This window comes from Myotis davidii, unplaced genomic scaffold (genome assembly GCF_000327345.1).
Source record: "Myotis davidii unplaced genomic scaffold, ASM32734v1 scaffold32, whole genome shotgun sequence".
Lineage (NCBI taxonomy): Eukaryota > Metazoa > Chordata > Mammalia > Chiroptera > Vespertilionidae > Myotis > Myotis davidii.
In genome coordinates, this window is record NW_006286587.1 from 5,505,629 (window position 1) to 5,523,755 (window position 18,127).

The 18,127-nt window shown below is 40.6% G+C and overlaps 1 protein-coding gene across 2 annotated transcripts in view; it reads left to right on the forward strand.

Moving 5' to 3' along the window:
• The window catches only part of PLCB1 (phospholipase C beta 1), a 631,360-nt gene that overhangs the window by 427,538 nt on the left and 185,695 nt on the right, over nt 1-18,127 (forward strand). For both annotated transcript variants that reach the window (XM_015560268.1, XM_006758081.2), the window contains exon 3: nt 1,678-1,815. In XM_015560268.1, coding sequence (XP_015415754.1) covers nt 1,735-1,815 — 81 coding nt within the window. In that variant the 5' untranslated portion in view covers nt 1,678-1,734. The remainder of the gene's footprint in view (nt 1-1,677; nt 1,816-18,127) is intronic.

The window sequence follows — 18,127 nt, forward strand, 5'->3', positions numbered from 1 at the left end:
TTCCCACAAATGCTTGTGTATATATATATATTTTTAAAAACTATTGGCTTTATGTAATGAAAAAATTTTAAAGAAGTGTTTAAAAGTGATGTCTGGAATTGGTAAAATAAAGCAAGCTACCAAAATGATTATGATGATGATTGAATCTGAGAAAAAGGTATTTGAGGATTCAATATGTAAGTCTCTCTGAATATGAGAGAGAAACATTGATGTGAGAGAGACACATTGATTGATTGCCTCCCACATGCCTTACTAGGGCTGGGGAACCTGCAATGGAGGTACATGCCCTTGACTAGGAATCAAACCCTTATCCCCGTGGTCCCTGGGCCGATGCTGTAACACTGAGTCAAACTGGCCAGAGCTTTTCTGTATGTGTGTGTGTGTGTGTGTGTGTGTGTGTGTGTGTGTCATTCTTTAATTAGCCTTCAAAACATCCCTTCTTCTTGAGCATTCTTTTCTAATCTTTCATTAATGCTAGAATGCTAAAAATGTCCCCTCATTGCTACTATTGTTTATTTATCTAATAAGTTTTTCACTGTATTCCTCTCCTTTTCTAGGTCATGCAAATTGATGGGGTTTGTGTGTGTGTGTGTGTGTGTGTGTGTGTGTGTGATAGCATTTGATCTTTCTAGATGGCCTGATATACTTGATAAAGTTTCAACTGGTTAGTCAAGTTGAAGTTTCAGTTATAATTGGAAACAGCTGTGAAATGAGATTTTTTTCTCTCTTGTAACTTACCTGAAAATGTTCCTCTTCAGACAGCCACGTCATGAAGAAAGTTTTATTAACTAAAGATTAGAGAAAGGCACCAAATAGCACAGCTAGAAAGATTTTGTTTTCTTTCTCTCTTTCTTTTAAGTTCACTTTTTCTTTGTACGGGCGCTGTATGTAAAAACCTCAGAAGGCAGGTCAGAATAACTAGCCTAAGTAATCCAGTCCTGTTGGCCTAGCATTTGACTAAATAAATGAGAATTCAAGTTAATTCTTTCCTCAGAAGCTGGCTGCCAATTTGCCAAGTGATTGATTTGATGCTAATTTTCTTCCTGGACCTCTCATTTCCTTCAAGGCCTGTCCTATGAAAGGAAAATAAATTAAGCAAAGCTCACTGAATCAGGTCTTATTTCGAATTCAGAAGGTTTGGAAAATTCCTTCTCCCAACAGGACTATATCTTTAAGGAATCCTCATTTAGGATGTTCCAAAGAATGCAATTTGCTCTGAAAAGATTATAGAATAATGGTTCTCAACCTTGCTGCAAATTAGAATCACCTGAGAATCTTTTTAAAATCCTGATTTCTGGGCCTCATTCTCCAGAGGTTGAGAACCACTGCTATAGAACATTCCTGCGTCCAAATGCCAGTTCGCTCTGTTTCTGTGAGTTAGGCTTTTTAAGCATCCACATATAAGCGCTATCATATAGCATCTGTTTCCCATTTAGCATAATGCTCTGAGGGCAATAGGCCTTGGGCCAGAAATTCTTTCTCCGCAACCTTTGGACATGTTAGTTCACTTCTCTGGGCTCTACTGGGAATGGAGGGACTTCTACTCATACCATTTTTGTAATAAGAACAAAAGTCAACTTTGCTTTGAAGGCATTGTAGCTCAAATGTTTTGGAAACTATGCTACCATGTTGGAACCTCCAGTTATAAACTCACTTTTTTCAACATTTATTATCCAGGACCCCAAATTACGGGAACTTTTGGATGTGGGGAACATCGGACGTCTGGAACATCGCATGATAACAGTGGTGTATGGGACTGACTTAGTGAACATCTCCTATTTGAACCTCGTGGCTTTCCAAGAAGAAGTGGCCAAGGTATGATGCATAGAAACTTTGAAGCTGTCACCTTGATCTGAATTCTTGATACTGTACCGGTACCTATGAAAGACTTTGAGTTTCTGTCATATTTAAGGTGTTAAAATCCCATCTAAAATTAATTCAACTGCCCAGTAGAAGTATAATCAAACACTTTAAAGTAGTGGCATCTACTTAGGATTATGGATATTTTTCATAAGGCATTTGATATAATACATTTGCAAAAGAAAATATAGGTAAAACCACACTCCATTAATTAAGCTACAGAGTATGTTTTGCCTTCCCTGACTGTGGTATTCTATAGGGTATTTCCCCCCACTAAAATTGCTCAGCCAGAAGGTTAAAATATTCAAACATTATTTTATTCTGAAAACGTATTCCCCATCCTTTTAATTCTCAGTATTGTCTCATAACATCACACCTTTAATCCCCAGGGCCAGCGTACATGATGCCTTGCGTAGTCCCAGCTACAGGTAAACAAGGAGACAGCTTCTCTCATTATGTAGAACTCCCCAGAGAAACCTGATCTTTTCTGAAAGTCAAATTTCTCCAGAAGAAATTGTTTAGAAAGAGAGTCTGGCTCATTAATTCATTCAACACACATTTATTATATGCCTACCCTGTGCCAGCCACAATTCCAGAGTTAAGGATACACCATTTTAAAATACCGAAAGCCAGAATTCTGGAGGAAATGCACGGATAAGCACACAGAAGTAAATGTAACATGGGTCAGATGGAGATCTGTGTGAGAGAATAACGCAGGAATGGAAGGAGAGAAAGGGAGGGGAGAAGGAAATTGCTTCTTCATGGGATGCTCTGAGAAGGTAAAAAGCTGAAAGAAATTGCTCAATTACAACAATTTCATAGATTTATGAGAAATCTTGGGTCAATCAAATTTTTTTAATCGGAACCAGGACTTAAAAATATTATTCCTAAATATTATTTCAGGTTCGAATGCTTTCTTTCTCACGTAAATCACTTGAAATTGAAGTTTTATTTATTCTTTAAGGCAAGTGACTCCTTTAAAAAACGGACTTGGGGGAAAAAAAACAGTGTCTTTTAATTTTTCTCTTTGTAGCAGGACTAAAAACATGTTATATCTTGCAATTAAACAACATTCCTACCTCTGGTTACACAGCATGATTTTCCAGCCCCTCTGAACCCTAAGGATCAGCTTCCCCTGCTTCCTGGGTGCACCTCTTTAATAGGCCTGGGAAAAGGTGGTTTTTCACATCTGCCCTCTGAGTCAGAGAGAAGAGAGTGATCAACTGGGTTAAATACGGCCATAGACTGTGTAAGATGAAGACCAGGAACGAAGCACTGGATTTAATGCTGTAGAAGTCACTGGTGACTTGACTAGAGCAACTTCACTGGAGTGCTGGGGTCAAAAGCCTATTGGAGTAGGCTCCGGGGATTGTTGGCAGAAACAAAATAAGAAGCCAAAAGTGATTGCTCTTTTGAGAATTTTTTATGAAAGGGAAATAAGAGCAATGAAAAGACAGCTGGAAGGGGGAAGTGAGTGAGGTTAAGAAAGAAGCAACAATGATAGACATGTATGCTGGTTGGAGTGATCTTATAGAAGGAAAACTGTGCTGATGTAAGAGAGCATGAGAATTGCTGGAACATGCCCTTGAATAGGTGAAGGCAGTAAAATCCGGTTCAGGGCTCAGTAAGCTACATCCCAGGAGCCAGGTCTGGCCCTCCACTTCTTTTTATATGTCAAGTTTTATTGGAACACCACACTCATTTATTTACATACTGTCCGTGGCTACTTTCATTAGACATAGTTGAGTAGTTATTACATAGACCATATGACACACAAAGCCTACAATGTTAACTATATGGTCCTTGGAACTATGACCCTGTCATAATTCACAAACAGATGCTCCGAGCTCAGACAGGAGCAAGGGCATTTCATCTAGAAGAGGAGAAAGAGTAGAGTACATCAGTAGAGATGCCCATGAGTGGTATATGCGGTGGAGGGAGTTGTACAAGTTTCTGATGACCTCTATTTTCTCAGTGACAAAGGAGAGACAGAGTCAGTAAGTAGCTGAGAGTAGGGACTGAATTCTCAAGCTTTTTTCAGCACCAGTTGGTGAATTTCTTTAAAGATCGATCTGGTAAGATTAACATGGACTACAAAAGACAGAGCCTTTACATCGACCCAAAAAATAATGCCACTTTGAGCAAGTTAACAGATTTAACAGGTCAATTCAATGTATCCATTTGTCAAGGAGTCTGAAGATAAATTAATTATTTTCTCCCTGCCCAATTCTAACCTGTTTCCAGTTGTTCCGTTTTTCTTTGAGGTTGGGGACTACATAGAAAGAGACTTCTACTTGTGTACATTGCTCCCTGCAGTCATGCAGCCTAAACAGCATGGTGTAGGTTGAAAAACATATTGCTCTGAGCCAGGGCAGGGCTTCACAGGATTGTCATATGCCAGAGTTTACCTTCATGTCTGAGGGAACCTGAGTAACGGATGGGAAACTTCTTCATCTGGAGCATCTCAGCAAGGAATGAACTTTGTCTAATAGTGAGTGAAACGGCATACCAGTCTCAAAGGCAGCAAAAGTGAAGTCTTCCTTGTTTAGTTTTGGAAAACTAAAATGATTTTCAGCATGCCATCCCCTGGATTGAGGTCCATGGCTGGGTCCCTGGAAGCTCAGCCCCTCAGGCCCTGTCCTCGATCCTTGTTCAATGCGTTATATTTTACTGAGCTGGCCTATCACTTTTAGAGACAGGACTTGCCATTCCGGCTCTGCTATTCAGTCCTAAATACTTCAACACTCTAACAAGCTCCCTGGGTGGAAACATTGCGGAACCACTTGCCTGGTTTGGCAAATTTCAACCCAGATGCTGCTCAGGTGTGTTAAAATGCAGCAGATTGAAACAGCGAGGATCCAGTAGGCTAAGATTGAGATGCCTAATGGCAGAGGCCTGCAGGGGAAATTTTGTGTTCACTTCTCTGCCAAAGGATTGACAGATGCCATTGCTTTCACACACACTAAATTCTACACACACTAAATTCTCTTAAGCATTTATAAATTGGAAAAGAAAAATAAACAACTTCATTTGTCTAGGTTTGCCATGCTACTAGCAGGAACTCAGCTGGATGTTTTAACACTTTTGATTGAGATATAATATACACAGAAAAGTGCACAGATCCATCAAGTTGATATGGGCTTACACAGCACCCATGTCAAAACAGAGCATCACCAACACACCAGGAGTCTATCCTACTATCACATCCCTATTTGACCTCCACATTTATGGGTTAGTTTTACCTTTTTTTAAGTGTTCTATAAATGGGAATCCTACAATATGTTTTCTTTTTAGTCTGACATCTATTACTCAACTATATATATGACATTCTTTTGTATTTTGCATTTTGGTGTAGTTTGTTTATTCTCCTTGCTAAATAGTATACAGTAGTCCCCCCTTATCCACGGTTTTGTTTTCCAAAGTTTCAGTTACCTGAAGTCAACCACATTTCAAAGTACCAAATGGAAAATTACATAAATAAACACTGATAAATTGTAAGTTACACATCATTTTGAGCTGCACGATGAAATCCCATGCCGTCCAGCTTATGTCCAGTATGGCTGGAAGGGAGCCATGAGTCAGAGAGGTTGGAGGAGGAGTGATGAGTCACCCAAATAGTGATAAATGACCACTATAAAAAATTGGCTTTACTCCCACTGACATGCGTAACTATTGCATCATTTTGAGCAAGGGATTGATTTGGTGTGATATTGTAGTAGGATTACCCTGGCTGCAACTTTAAAGCCATAAAAGGAGGTGCAGAAACAGAAATACACAGGTAAAAATGCTTGGGGTAGAGGTAGTGAGAAATGGTTGATTCTGGAGATATTTTGAATTGAAGCCAAAAAATAATTGCCATAGGTGAGATATATGCCATGAGAGAAAGAGGCTGCTAAGGATAATCTCAGGGCTATTTGGAATTGCATTTTTTTTTAGATGGAGAGCTAGTTAGGGAGGGGAAATCAGATATTGGGTTTGGGTATAAAATTAAAAATAGTATTTGATCAACATAGCAGAATGCACACACTTGTGACTTCTTATCTCTCTTGAGACACTATGAAAAAGATGGTAAAGAAACATAAATACCCAATGATGAAGAGAATGAGATGGGTCACTAGGAGATGATATATTTCAGTAAGTTTTCAGAAGAAGAAATGGAGCAAGGGGAATGCCTGATGAAGTGAAGAAAACCACAGTCCAACCCAGGCATAGGGCTATAGCCAAGGAAATCACTGGCCTGCTCAGAAGCAACTGACAGAGGCTCCAGCAGATTGTGGAGTAAGTACTAAAGGTTAAGTCTATGTCAGTTAAAGGGATAAGCACAAAACTGTCAGACACTCTACTCCCTCTCCCTGCTCTGCATGTAGAGCAATTGATAACCAAACTTCACAGGTCAAAAGGGTGAAGGTTTGCCACTTGCGGAACTGAACAAATTATTTGAAAAGAATTATGATAGCAAGCATTGGAGTTAAGGACCCAGAGTAAAGCTCTTCTCATTCTAGCAAAATACCACACCATAGCAGCTGGCACCCACATGCTTACCCTAAACAGAAGTCTGCAAACCAGTAAATTCTACTTACAGACTCAGAGCTCCCTGTCAGCCCTTCACTGTCCCAGTCTAAAATGTGAACTAAAAACACAATATCCACAGGCTATTGACAAAGACTACAGCACTGAATGATAAGGAGGCCAAGATAAGCAAACAGTGAAATGGTAATAGAAGATAAAGAGATAATTCAAGGAGCAAATCATTTTTTTAAAGAAGTATCTTCAGAGAGATTTTCGAATATATTATATCTAGGAGATAAGGACAGGATGCTATGAAAAAAAAAGTAACAACAATAATTAAGTTTTCTCGGAAATAAAAAATAAGATAATAAAATGAAAATACAAATTCTTCAGAACTGTTGTAAGAGAGTATGAAGTCAGTCTCCCAGAATGTGGGACCATACAACAACAACGAAGGCACCAAACAACCAGAAAGTAATGGGCAAACAGTGGTAATAAGAGAGACAAGAAAAGAGATACATGCATAGTCACTCTATAGAGTGCAGTAGCCAATGCAAAGGATAAACATGAGAGGAAAATATGAAGGACATAATAGAAGAAAATATGTGAAAGCTAAAACGAGGTCTTAAAGTTGAAATAGCAAGTATAGAAGTGTAATTGGTTTAGGCATTGTGAATAGGAAGCTAGAAGAGATTAGATAAATGAGAAAAGGTCTTGTTTCTCCCCCTGCCCTCCCCCACCAAAAAAAGAAAACCAAAGTAGAAGGAGGGATAAATATATAGGAAATGCATTATCTAAATATAAGCCATACTAGAGCATGCAGGATTTTCAACTAGGGGAGCAGCCAAAAAAAAGATAGATATTATTTTGTATTAGGATAGTTCCCTTTTGAAAGCCATGTGGTTCATGGTTTTGAAATGGTAGCAAGTACGATCATCATAGCCCTGCAGGAAATTGTATTTGCAGTTTTGTAATCATGTGCATTTTTATTTTCTCGTTTTTAAAATTTTAAAGTCAATTTACATGCAAATATTTGAAGTCAACTGTGGATACTGGACAAGATAAAAACGTTCCAACTTTGAAAGTTTAAGAAGTAAAATTAAGGTAACAAGAGTTGGAGGTAAAAGGATTGGTGGGTAAATGTCCTCCTCTCACAAATAGAGAAGCCAAGAGAGACTATCTTCTATTGGTGGATGAAGAAATGGTCTGAGTGTGTTGCCTGAGGTTGTAGAAGTGAGCAGGAAAAGAATAAGAGTGATACAATTCCATCAGGGGAAGGACGCAGGGCGATAGGAGATGGGATAAACCAGGAGGTTTAAAGCCTCATCAGTCAGAGCTGGTTAGCAGTAGTTAAACGAAGAAAACAGTACAAATATATTCTTGAGAAATATGGAAGTACTCCCAGAAATTTAAGAATAGAAATGTTGAACATAGTTGTCAAGAAGCAAACTAGCCCCACCAATGTGGTTCAGTGGTTGAGCACTGACCTATGAACCAGGAGGTCACGGTTCAATTCCAGGTCAGGGCACATGCCTGGATTGCAGGCTCCATCCCCAGTAGGGAGTGTGCAGGAGGTAGCCGATGAAATGATTCTCTCTCATCATTGATATTTTTATCTCTCTCTCCCTCTCCCTTCCTCTCAGAAATCAATAAAAAAAAAAACATTTAAAAAATGTTTTAAGAAGCAGAACTAGGGTAAGCTTCCATAAGCAATCATAGACTTTTGTTATAACTCCTTGGGACAATGTTTTAAAAACTATGTATGTACTTCTTTGATAAATAATATATTTTTAGATGCCTACCATTTACCAAGAATTTATTGTGGCTGCCACTGGTCAAAGTATTTAACATGAATTACCTCCCTTAATTCTCACAACAGCTCTATGAAGTAAATACTGTTATTAGCTTTAATTTATAAAACAAATGAATTTTGGACAGGTTATTAAAAAAAAAAAAAAAGGAAAAGCTTGTCCAAGATGATTCTACCAGGCAGGGTTACATTTGGCCTTCCATAAGAGAAAATTAAACCAAATAGTGGCTCCAACTAATCAAGAAATGGAGGATTTTCTATTTGTTTGCATTTATTTCTTCATGCAGCAGGAAGCCTGAAGGTGGGTGGGTGGCATTGAGTCAGTGGCTCAAGGATAACAGGCTCAGACCCTGTGATTGGCATGGCCTTTTGCTCTCCGATCAGGATGCCTCTGCAGCTCCCCTCATTCCATCTGTGTTCCCAACAACAAGAAATGAGCACCCGCATCAGGAAACCACATTTTCCCAGAGCCTTGCAGCAGACTCCTGCTAACATATAATTTACCAGGTGTCATGTTGCCACCCCAGCTACTTGGGAAGTTGAAAATGTATTTTTCACTTAGATATATCACTAGACTAAATAATGTCAGGTTTCTGTTAGGAGCAGAGAAATGGATATTAGCTAGTACTTAGCAGTGAGTCCCACATCTAGGGAGTGGCAGAGTGGGTTCTGACATCCAATAAAGTATATTTTTAAACAAAGTAGCAAAAGCATCAATAGAAGGGTCAGTCAGAAGCATTAAATTAACTGATACCAGTATTTTAGTTTTAAAGTAGAAGACAAGCACGAATTGTGGCTTTTGTAAAAATATTTTTTTATTGATTTCAGAGAGGAAATGAGAGGGAGAGAGATAGAAGCATCAATGATGAGAGATTGATCGGCTGCCTCCTACAAGCCCCATACTGAGGATTGAGCCCACAACCCTAGCATGTGAAACCATGACCTCTGTTTCATAGGTCGATGCTCAACCACTGAGCCATGCTGCCCGGGCACAAATTGTTTTTAAGAGTCCCTCTTCTGTAGCCTCCATAGGCAGCAAGCATTGCCAAATCGAGGTAATCAGAGCCAAAGCAAGGAATAGTTGTCATAGTAGAGGAAGGACTAACAGTATCGATATCCACTTACCAAGAGCCAAAGGGCCCCTTCATTTGAATGGGAAGAATCTAGCTTGCAAAAAGGTTTAAAGTAATCGTAGGAGGCATTATTAAATGTAATTTAAAACAAAAGGATTTACAAATGAGAAAAAATATATTTTAGCAAAATTCCATATGTTAAGTTATAAGTTAGTGAAGAAGTACCGATATGTAGTTTACTAATTAATTTTCAAGGAATACAGTTTTAATTTTTCAGGCACATTTTTTTAAAAATATATTTTATTGATTTTTTTACAGAGAGGAAGGGAGAGAGATAGAGAGTTAGAAACATTGATCAGCTGCCTCCTGCACATATCCCACTGGGGATGTGCCCGCAACCTAGGCACATGCCCTTGACTGGAATCAAACCCGGGACCTCTCAGTCCGCAGGCTGATGCTCTATCCACTGAGCCGACACGGTTTCGGCTTTCAGGCACATTTTATTTAATGAATAAGCAGCACCATTTAACTCCCAAGAAATTGTGATTGCTCCTTATTTGCCACTTTACATATATCTTACTAAAGAAATTAACTGGTTTTATTTCTTTTAAAATCTTTTTTTCATCTGATCTTTTCAAATAGAATTCATTAAAAACAAACAATGGTAATAATTATAATTGCAGAGCCTGCGTACATGCACTTATTTTCTATAGTACACAGCACTGTGGCAGATTCCGCCAAAGTAATAATTAGCATTGACACTGCTAGTCTCAGAAGACATCATAGCAAGTGTTTTCACAAAAGTGACACGAGGCTTTGGAAAGAACCATTTCAAGAATATAGCAGATTGACATGAAAGCCACAGAAATGAACCTTTGGGGTTTCATATGTGGGCACTGAGTTTGCAGTTTCTCGGATGTACAAATGAGCAGCTACTCAGCAAACTAGCTGGAGGGAGAGAAGGGTGTCTCCTCAGCTGATGCTCAAAATACACCTGAGACTCACAATGATGTAGCTGATAACCTCTCATCATGAAAACTTAGCCAAAGCAGAACATCTTTCTCTTTCACCATGAAAAAATGCTTGACTGTGCGATGAAGATGAATGCTGGGCAAGATGAATTCTGATGCTTGCCAGTAGGTGAGAGAAATGTGCTTCGCCGGGCACTGCAACTCGGAATGAGCTGCAGTGTTCTTCCTACTCCATTCCCAAATGGCTACCCACTTATGAGTAGACACCACGGAAGCAACACCATTACCGGAGACAGCGATAGAGGTTTACAGATAAATAAAAAATAAATTAGACAATGATTCATTGCTAGGAGCAACATATGTCTCAGATATTAAAATAACTTGTTTTAAATTCTGATTTATTCCAGGAACCTGTTAAAAATTAATTAAGTACAATAAATTGAGGCTTCCTAATAAGGCACTTTGGAAATAACCTGCTTTTAGATGATCATTTGCCACTCTTTTTACTTCATTTGGGTAACAATTGACTCATCATTATTTATATAATTACTAGAAGCCCAATGCATGAAATTCGTGCATGGCAGGGGAGGGGTGTCCCTCAGCGCAGCCTGCACCCTATCCAATCTGGGATCCCCCTCACAATCCAGGACTGCTGGCTCTCAACCACTCACCTGCCTGCCTGCCTGCCTGATTGCCCCTAACAGCACTCCTCTGCTGGCCCAGTCACCCCTAATTTCCCTCCCTTGCCAGCCCAGTTGCCCCTAACTGCCATCCCCTGCCAGCCTGGTCGCTCCCAACTGCCCTCCTCTACTGGCCTGGTCACCCCTAATGGCTCTCCCTTGCAGGCCTGGTTGTCCCCAACTGCCCTCCCCCTGCAGGCCTGTTTGCCCCTAACTGCCCTCCCCTGCCGGCCTGGTCACCCCCAACTACCCTTCCCTGCAGGTCTGGTTCCCCCACCCACATCCCTCCCCTGCAGGCCTGGTTGTCCCCAACTGTCCTCCCCCTGCAGGCCTGGTTGTCTCCAACTGCCCTCCCCTGCCGGCCTGGTCGCTCCCAACTGCCCTCCCCTGCAGGCCTGGTCACCCCTAACTGCCCTCCCCTGCCAACCAGATTGCCCCTAACTGCCCTCCCTGCCAGCCTGGTTGCCCCCAACTGCCCTCCCCTGCAGGCCATCTTGTGTTCACATGGGGGTGGCCATCTTGTGTGTTGGAGTGATGGTCAATTTGCATATTACTCTTTTGTTAGAAAGGATATGGTATAATTATAACTATTTACACATGTATAGAGAGATAGAGGGACACAGAGAGAGATTCAGTATTCCTTTTAGAACGTTTTGTTTCCTCAAAGACTCCTCTGAATGAATGCATGATTTTGAGAGCAGAGGTCACACTCTGTCTTTTCTCTGTAACTCCACATGCTTGCTGTCGATCATACCATGGCCCAGATTCCTTGATGCCAATTCCATGGGTGCCTTTTACAATGCACAGCCTTGGTGTGGCACTTTTCTATCACTAGGACTGATATCGCTGACTGTGTTTGAGCTCAACCCTCAAACAAACAAACAAAAACTCTCCCCTTTTAAAGACAATGAGCACAATACCCTAAAATAAAAAAGAGTCAAGAATGTAAACAGAGCCTAGTTAGTGTGGCTCAGGGGTTGAGCGTTGACTTATGAACCAGGAGGTCATGGTTCCATTCCTGGTCAGGGCACATGCCCGGGTTGTGGGCTCCATCCCCAGTAGGGGGCATGCAGAAGGCAGCCGATCAATGATTCACATCATTGATGTCTCTCTCTCTCTCCCTCCTCCCTCTCTTCCTCTCTAAAAATCAATAAAAATATATGTATTTTTTAAAAGAATGTGAACAGGAAATTTTCAGAAGAAGTGGAATAGCCCCAACATATATAAAATGATGCTCAACCATGCTGGTAAACTAGAGATGGCAGTTGAGACCTCTGCAAAAATTTTCTGGAAGTCAGATAATAGCAAGTTTTGGAGAGCATGGGAAAATAAAAGCTCACTGCCAATAGTAAGAAAGCACAGTTCCCTGGCTGCTTTGGTGAGCAAGTAGCAGCATCTGTTACTAGGAAGATCCATGGATTCTAAGAATTCATCAGGCTATTCATCCTAGAGAATCTCTTAGATGTGACCTAAGGCTACAGGAAGTATGTTTCTGCAAAGAAACATTTCTGAAGGAAAAGACAAGAAATGTTCATCAATAAAAATATAGATTAATAAATTATACATTCCCCCTAAGGTGGGATAGTGTAGTAATTAAAATTTATTAAATAGATCCATCTGCAGAAGCAAGGATGCAGTTTAAAGACATCATGTTGGTTGCAAGTATCCATTCGCCAAAGGATACTAGTAGTACATACAATATGGTATAATTTATGTAGTATTTTAAACATACAGGTTCCCATACCAATGAATGGCAAACTTTTTCTGTAAAAGGCCAGATAGTAAATACTTGGCATTTCTGGAGTCTCTGTTGCTGCTACTCAACTCTGCCATGGTAGCATGAAAGCAGCCATAGACAGTACATACATGAATGAGCATGTTGGTGTCCCAATAAAACTTTATTCATGAAAATAGGCAGCAGACTGGATTTAGCCCTTAGGCCTTAGGTTGCTTAACCCTGATCTATATACACTTCTCCTCATAATTCTATTTGAAAATAGATGGTATTGATATCTACCATTCAAAAAAGAGCTTGCTTCTGGAGAGAGGGAGAAGAATGGAGTCAGAGAGAACCACAGCATAGAATTAATCTGCACCACAATACTTATATATTTTCTCTTGTACATATATATTTTTAAAAGTATGAAAACAAATAATGGCAAAACGTTGACATTTGTTAAACTTACGTCTGTTTGTTACACTACTCTCTGTATTTTTATGCATACCAGATGTATGTAACGCTGAAAAAAAGGAAAGATAAAGTCAATATATTAAAATATTAAAGATAACGTGAACCAGCACAATGGGAAACGGAAAGATCTGTAAGAATGGTATTTCTTCCAGAAGACCCTGTCTTCATTTGTGTACCATTTACAGTCATAAGTTAGGACAAAGTTAAGAGTGTGAATTGCCAATGGAGAGAGGTCTGTTCTCAGAACTAGGAATAGTGTTGAACTGCTGCCTGATGAGTATTTGGATCTGGGGGAAGTGTGAAATGTGTTATAATTGAATCTGTCTTTACAAAATCTGCATTTAAGTCTCACTTTACAAGACCCCCTCTGTCCATCTTATCATCTCCCCTGACATTTCTCCTCTGCCATTTGTAAAACTGTGTGGTAATAATAGACTATATCTCAAAGGGTGGTTGTGAGGATTAAATGAGCTCATTATTTAAAAATGCTTACTTCATTATTTTAAAAATGATTTAGCCTATAGTAAATGCTAAATCAGTGTTTTAGCATTTAGAAAACAATTAAGTGGATTTACTTATCTTTTTATCTTATTGAATTATATGTATCAGCAACCCTAAAATTCTCCAGGTCAAAATGACTGAGAGCACAGTATCTAAGAGCATAAATTTTGGAGCCCATGAAACAAGTGATCTAATCCCAAACCGTGACTTTTATTACCTCTGAGGACATACATTTTAGAAGTGCTATGAAACTGAACCCTCATCGGTAAAATGAGGCTAGGAACAGTACCTACCTCCTAGAGAATTGTTGTAAGAATTAATTACGATCTTGGATGCAAAGAACTTAGCTCAGTGCAGAGCAAATTCAACAACAATACCTAGGAGGGTAATAGAGAATTGTGAAATAATTGTTAGTAGTATTAAGCAAACACATATTTCCTGTGCCAAGTATGACAGAATTTAAATAGCTTTAGAAATAAATGTACATTAACTTTGTGACATAGTAGGAAAAGCTGATCTCTCTTAAGGTGAAGAGATTGACAGCTCATGGATGGCACCAGCACTGGGGATGGGGATGTGGGGGGGGTGTAAGCAACAAACATGCCCATTTCAACTCCAGGTGAAACTCCATGCAAGTTCATTTTTAGTTTTCTCTAGTTTGGGTCTGTTATCCGTTTTATGAGAAGAGATGGACCATGAGGCAGGAAATACCACTTAAGGCGCTTCAAGGGTTTAAATAGCAGGGGCTGAACCAAGTTTGGTGTCAAATCATCAAAACTACGTCTCTGCAGGTAGAAAACAAGTCCTCCCGATTAAATACGAAGCTGCCAAACTAACCAGGGCCCAGCACTGGACTGATGGGGGCCCCACCAGGGTCAGATCTGTCTACACTGCAGGAAAGCACGTCATCATTTCAGGATGAACAGAGACTTCTTTAAGCTGCTTGGCTGCATCTCCTTAGCGACGTTGTGCTTAATGCAGCCCTGAGGGCTTTGGGTTATTCTGAAACTAATAACCAAAGTAATTTCTTTATTTGCCTGCAAAATGAGTAGACAAAGCTTAGAGCAATGCTTCCCAGACCAGGTCCTGGGACACATTGTTATTCAAAATGTTGTCCCTGGCCCAGCAGTTTGCTCAAACTTTAATACACATAAAAATATAAGGATTTCATGAAAAAGAAAAAAAAAGCCAATCTGAGTCAGAAGGTCTGGTGTGGAGCCTAAAGTCCTACATTTCTGACAGTCAGTCAGTCAATGCTGCAAGTCGACTCTAGAATTTTGCTTCTCCATGATATGCTGTAGCATAGACCTCACTTGGAAGCTTATAGGAAATACAGATCCTCTATACCAGTGGTCGGCAAACTCATTAGCCAACAGAGCCAAATACCAACAGTACAACGATTGAAATTTCTTTTGAGAGCCAAATTTTTTAAACTTAAACTGTATAGGTAGGTACATTGTTATTAACTTAATTAGGGTACTCCTAAGGCTTAGGAAGAGCCACATTCAAGGGGCCAACGAGCCGCATGTGGCTCTCAAGCCGCAGTTTGAAGGCCATGGGTCTATACCCTCCCCAGATGTCCTGAATCAGCATTTATATTTCAACAAGACCCCAGTGATTTGTTTGGAAAGTGCTGCCCTGGAACGTATGCATGTAAACCAATTTTCCCAAGGTTTTGGCTACTGCTGGCACTCAAAAGTCTAGAAATAAGCAGTGCTCTGCCCATATCCCCTCTGATTCCTTTGCCATTCTCACACACAACACCTCAGTGGACTTTCACTCCCAACAACTAGCACCCGTGTCTCTGTTGGCATTTCCCTCTGGATGCTGGAACCCCTTTTTTGCCTGCTCTCAAGGAAATCAGGAAGTACCTGGGGATTTCCATCCCCTTCAGCAACCTTAACAAAGAATAACAGGTACAGGTTTCACCATACTCCAGGTCCCTAGCTCCTGATCAGAAAATTCACCTTTGAGGTGTGGTCTACCCAAGAAAGAATTAGGCCAAACTTACCATCTGGCTGAATTTGCTTGGTATCTCACCCTTCTGCCTTCTTCCCATCCCAGCCCTGCTCATATTCCCAGAATGTTGCAGGGAACATTTTAAAATAAACCCATTCCTCATAAATCCTTGACACAGGGTCTGCTACTCGGGAATCCAAAGTAGGACACATACCGTTTAGCCTAGTGACCATCACCAAGCCAAGAGTTGGATTATTTCTGAATTCTCTTGGTCGTTGCTTCCCCCCACTCCCCCCCAATCTTTGACTCAGCCTAGATGAAAACTCTTGTGTATCTCAAAAGATTGCAGGAGGCCAATGGATTGCAGGGCCACACTTGGAAATTTAGATGGTCACCTTCTGAGAATGTGATGAAATAAATTATGCTTTACTGTCGTAATGAGCTAACTGTGGCTGTGCAGTGAAGGTGGTGATGAAGCTCTCCCACAGCTGGCTTCATAAAGGATCCATAAAAAGAGCAAAGGACCCAGGAGACCTGCACTGGCCCATGTGGCAGCCACAGCCACCAGCCACCTGTGTGGCTATTGAGCACTTGAAAGGTTGCCAATGCAATTGAGGTGAGCAATACGTGCAAAATGCACACCTCATTTCAAAGACTGAGCACATTAAAAAATGTGAAGTATATCAGCAATTTTATGTTGATCACATGATTAATAATATTTTTTTAAAATATTGGGTTAAATAAAATGTATTATTAAAATTAGTCTCCCTGGTTTTGTTGGGGTTTTTAGTTTTGCTTTTTTTTAAAAAAAAAAATGTGGCTACTGGAAAGTTAAATGTTGTTCTCATTATGGGGTGAAGCAAAAGTGGGTTTACAGTTATTCCGATGGGAAATACAATAATAAATAATAATACAAGAATAAACTCTGTGTTTCGTGTACTCACAAGTGTAAACCTTCTTTTGCCCCACCCTTAGTTTTCAACCAGAAGATCAGAACCAGTTAAATTCCCCCCACTCTTTATAATGCCTTCGCTGTACATATTTCTGGTGTGGGACTGGCCCCAGTGAGCATACAAAGTAGTCCATTGCCATCAATTATAAATATTTTTACTAACGTATAAAGTTGCCAGGGAGCTGGAAATACCTAAAATTTGATCCTTAGCCCAGAAAATATTAAACCGGAACCATATTTTAAAAATCAGTGCCAGTCGCTATTACTCTTAGTTTCAGATTTGCTTTGAAGAAGCTTTATTTTAAAGCTTTTAAAAAGTTATTTCTATTGTTTTCTGTGAATACATCAAGTTTGGTGGTCAGTTATTTGGCTTCACTCACAGTTGTTCTCTTCTGTTTTTCCCAAGTCCTCCACCTGCAGTATGGAGTTCAAAGTGGCTCTGCTTCTCACCTGGACTATTAAACTTCCTAAATGAGTTCCCCCTGTTTGGTTTCTCAGCCTCAAGTCCATCTTTGACAAGGCTGCCAGATAATCTCCCCAACACACAGTCTAGGCCAGCCATGGGCAAACTACGGCCCACAGGCCGGATCCGGCCCATTTGAAATGAATAAAACTAAAAAAAAAAAAAAAAAAAAAAGACCGTACCCTTTTATGTAATGATGTTTACTTTGAATTTATATTAGTTCACGCAAACACTCCATCCATGCTTTTGTTCCGGCCCTCCAGTCAAAAAGTTTGCCAACCCCTGGTCTAGGCCATAGTCCCCTCACTTCATACCCTAACACACGCACACACACACACACACACACACACACACACACACACCAAAAAAAGCCTTTGGTGATATTACATTCTTTTGCTAAATTATCTTCAGATACCTGAGTAGACATTAAATGTTGTTTGTATTCTGGCCTCAATTTTACTTTTTTGTTGTTGCAACTCCCCCTTTCTTTTCAAATTTATATTAGATTATTCCCCATTCCCTCTAAATACTGCCCTGTTTGCTTGCCTCTGTTCTCCCCACCCCCCAATTGTCTCTGCTTACAATGCCCTGTTCTTATTCCATCACTCTCTGCCCCTATTCCTGAAGTACCCCTCAAATGTTACTTTATTACATGACTAGAGGCCTGGTGCATGACATCCGTGCAGTGGCGGGGGAGGCTCCCTCAGTCCAGCCTGCATCCTCTAACAATCCAGGAGCCCTCAGGGGATGTCCGACTGCTGTGGGAAAGGCTCCGCCACTGCTGCTGTACTCACCAGCTGTGAGCCTGGCTTCTGGCTGAGCAGCGTTCCCTGCTGTGAGAGCACACTGACTACCAGCTCCTGTGTTGAATGTCTGTCCCCTGGTGGTCAGTGTGTGTGATAGCAACTAGTCATTCTTCTGTTCGGTTGATTTACATATTAGCCTTTTATTATATAGGACTAGGGGCCCAGTGCACGAAATTCATGCACTGGGTGGGGGGGGGTGTCCCTCCGCCCAGCCTGCCCCCTCGTACATACTGGGGGCCCTCAAGGGATGGCCTAGTGACGGCTCAGGCCCGCTCCCTGCTCCCCTTGGGGAGCGGGCCTAAGCCGCAGTCTGGCCTCCCTTTGTGGGAGGTGACCGGGCTGATCAGGAGAA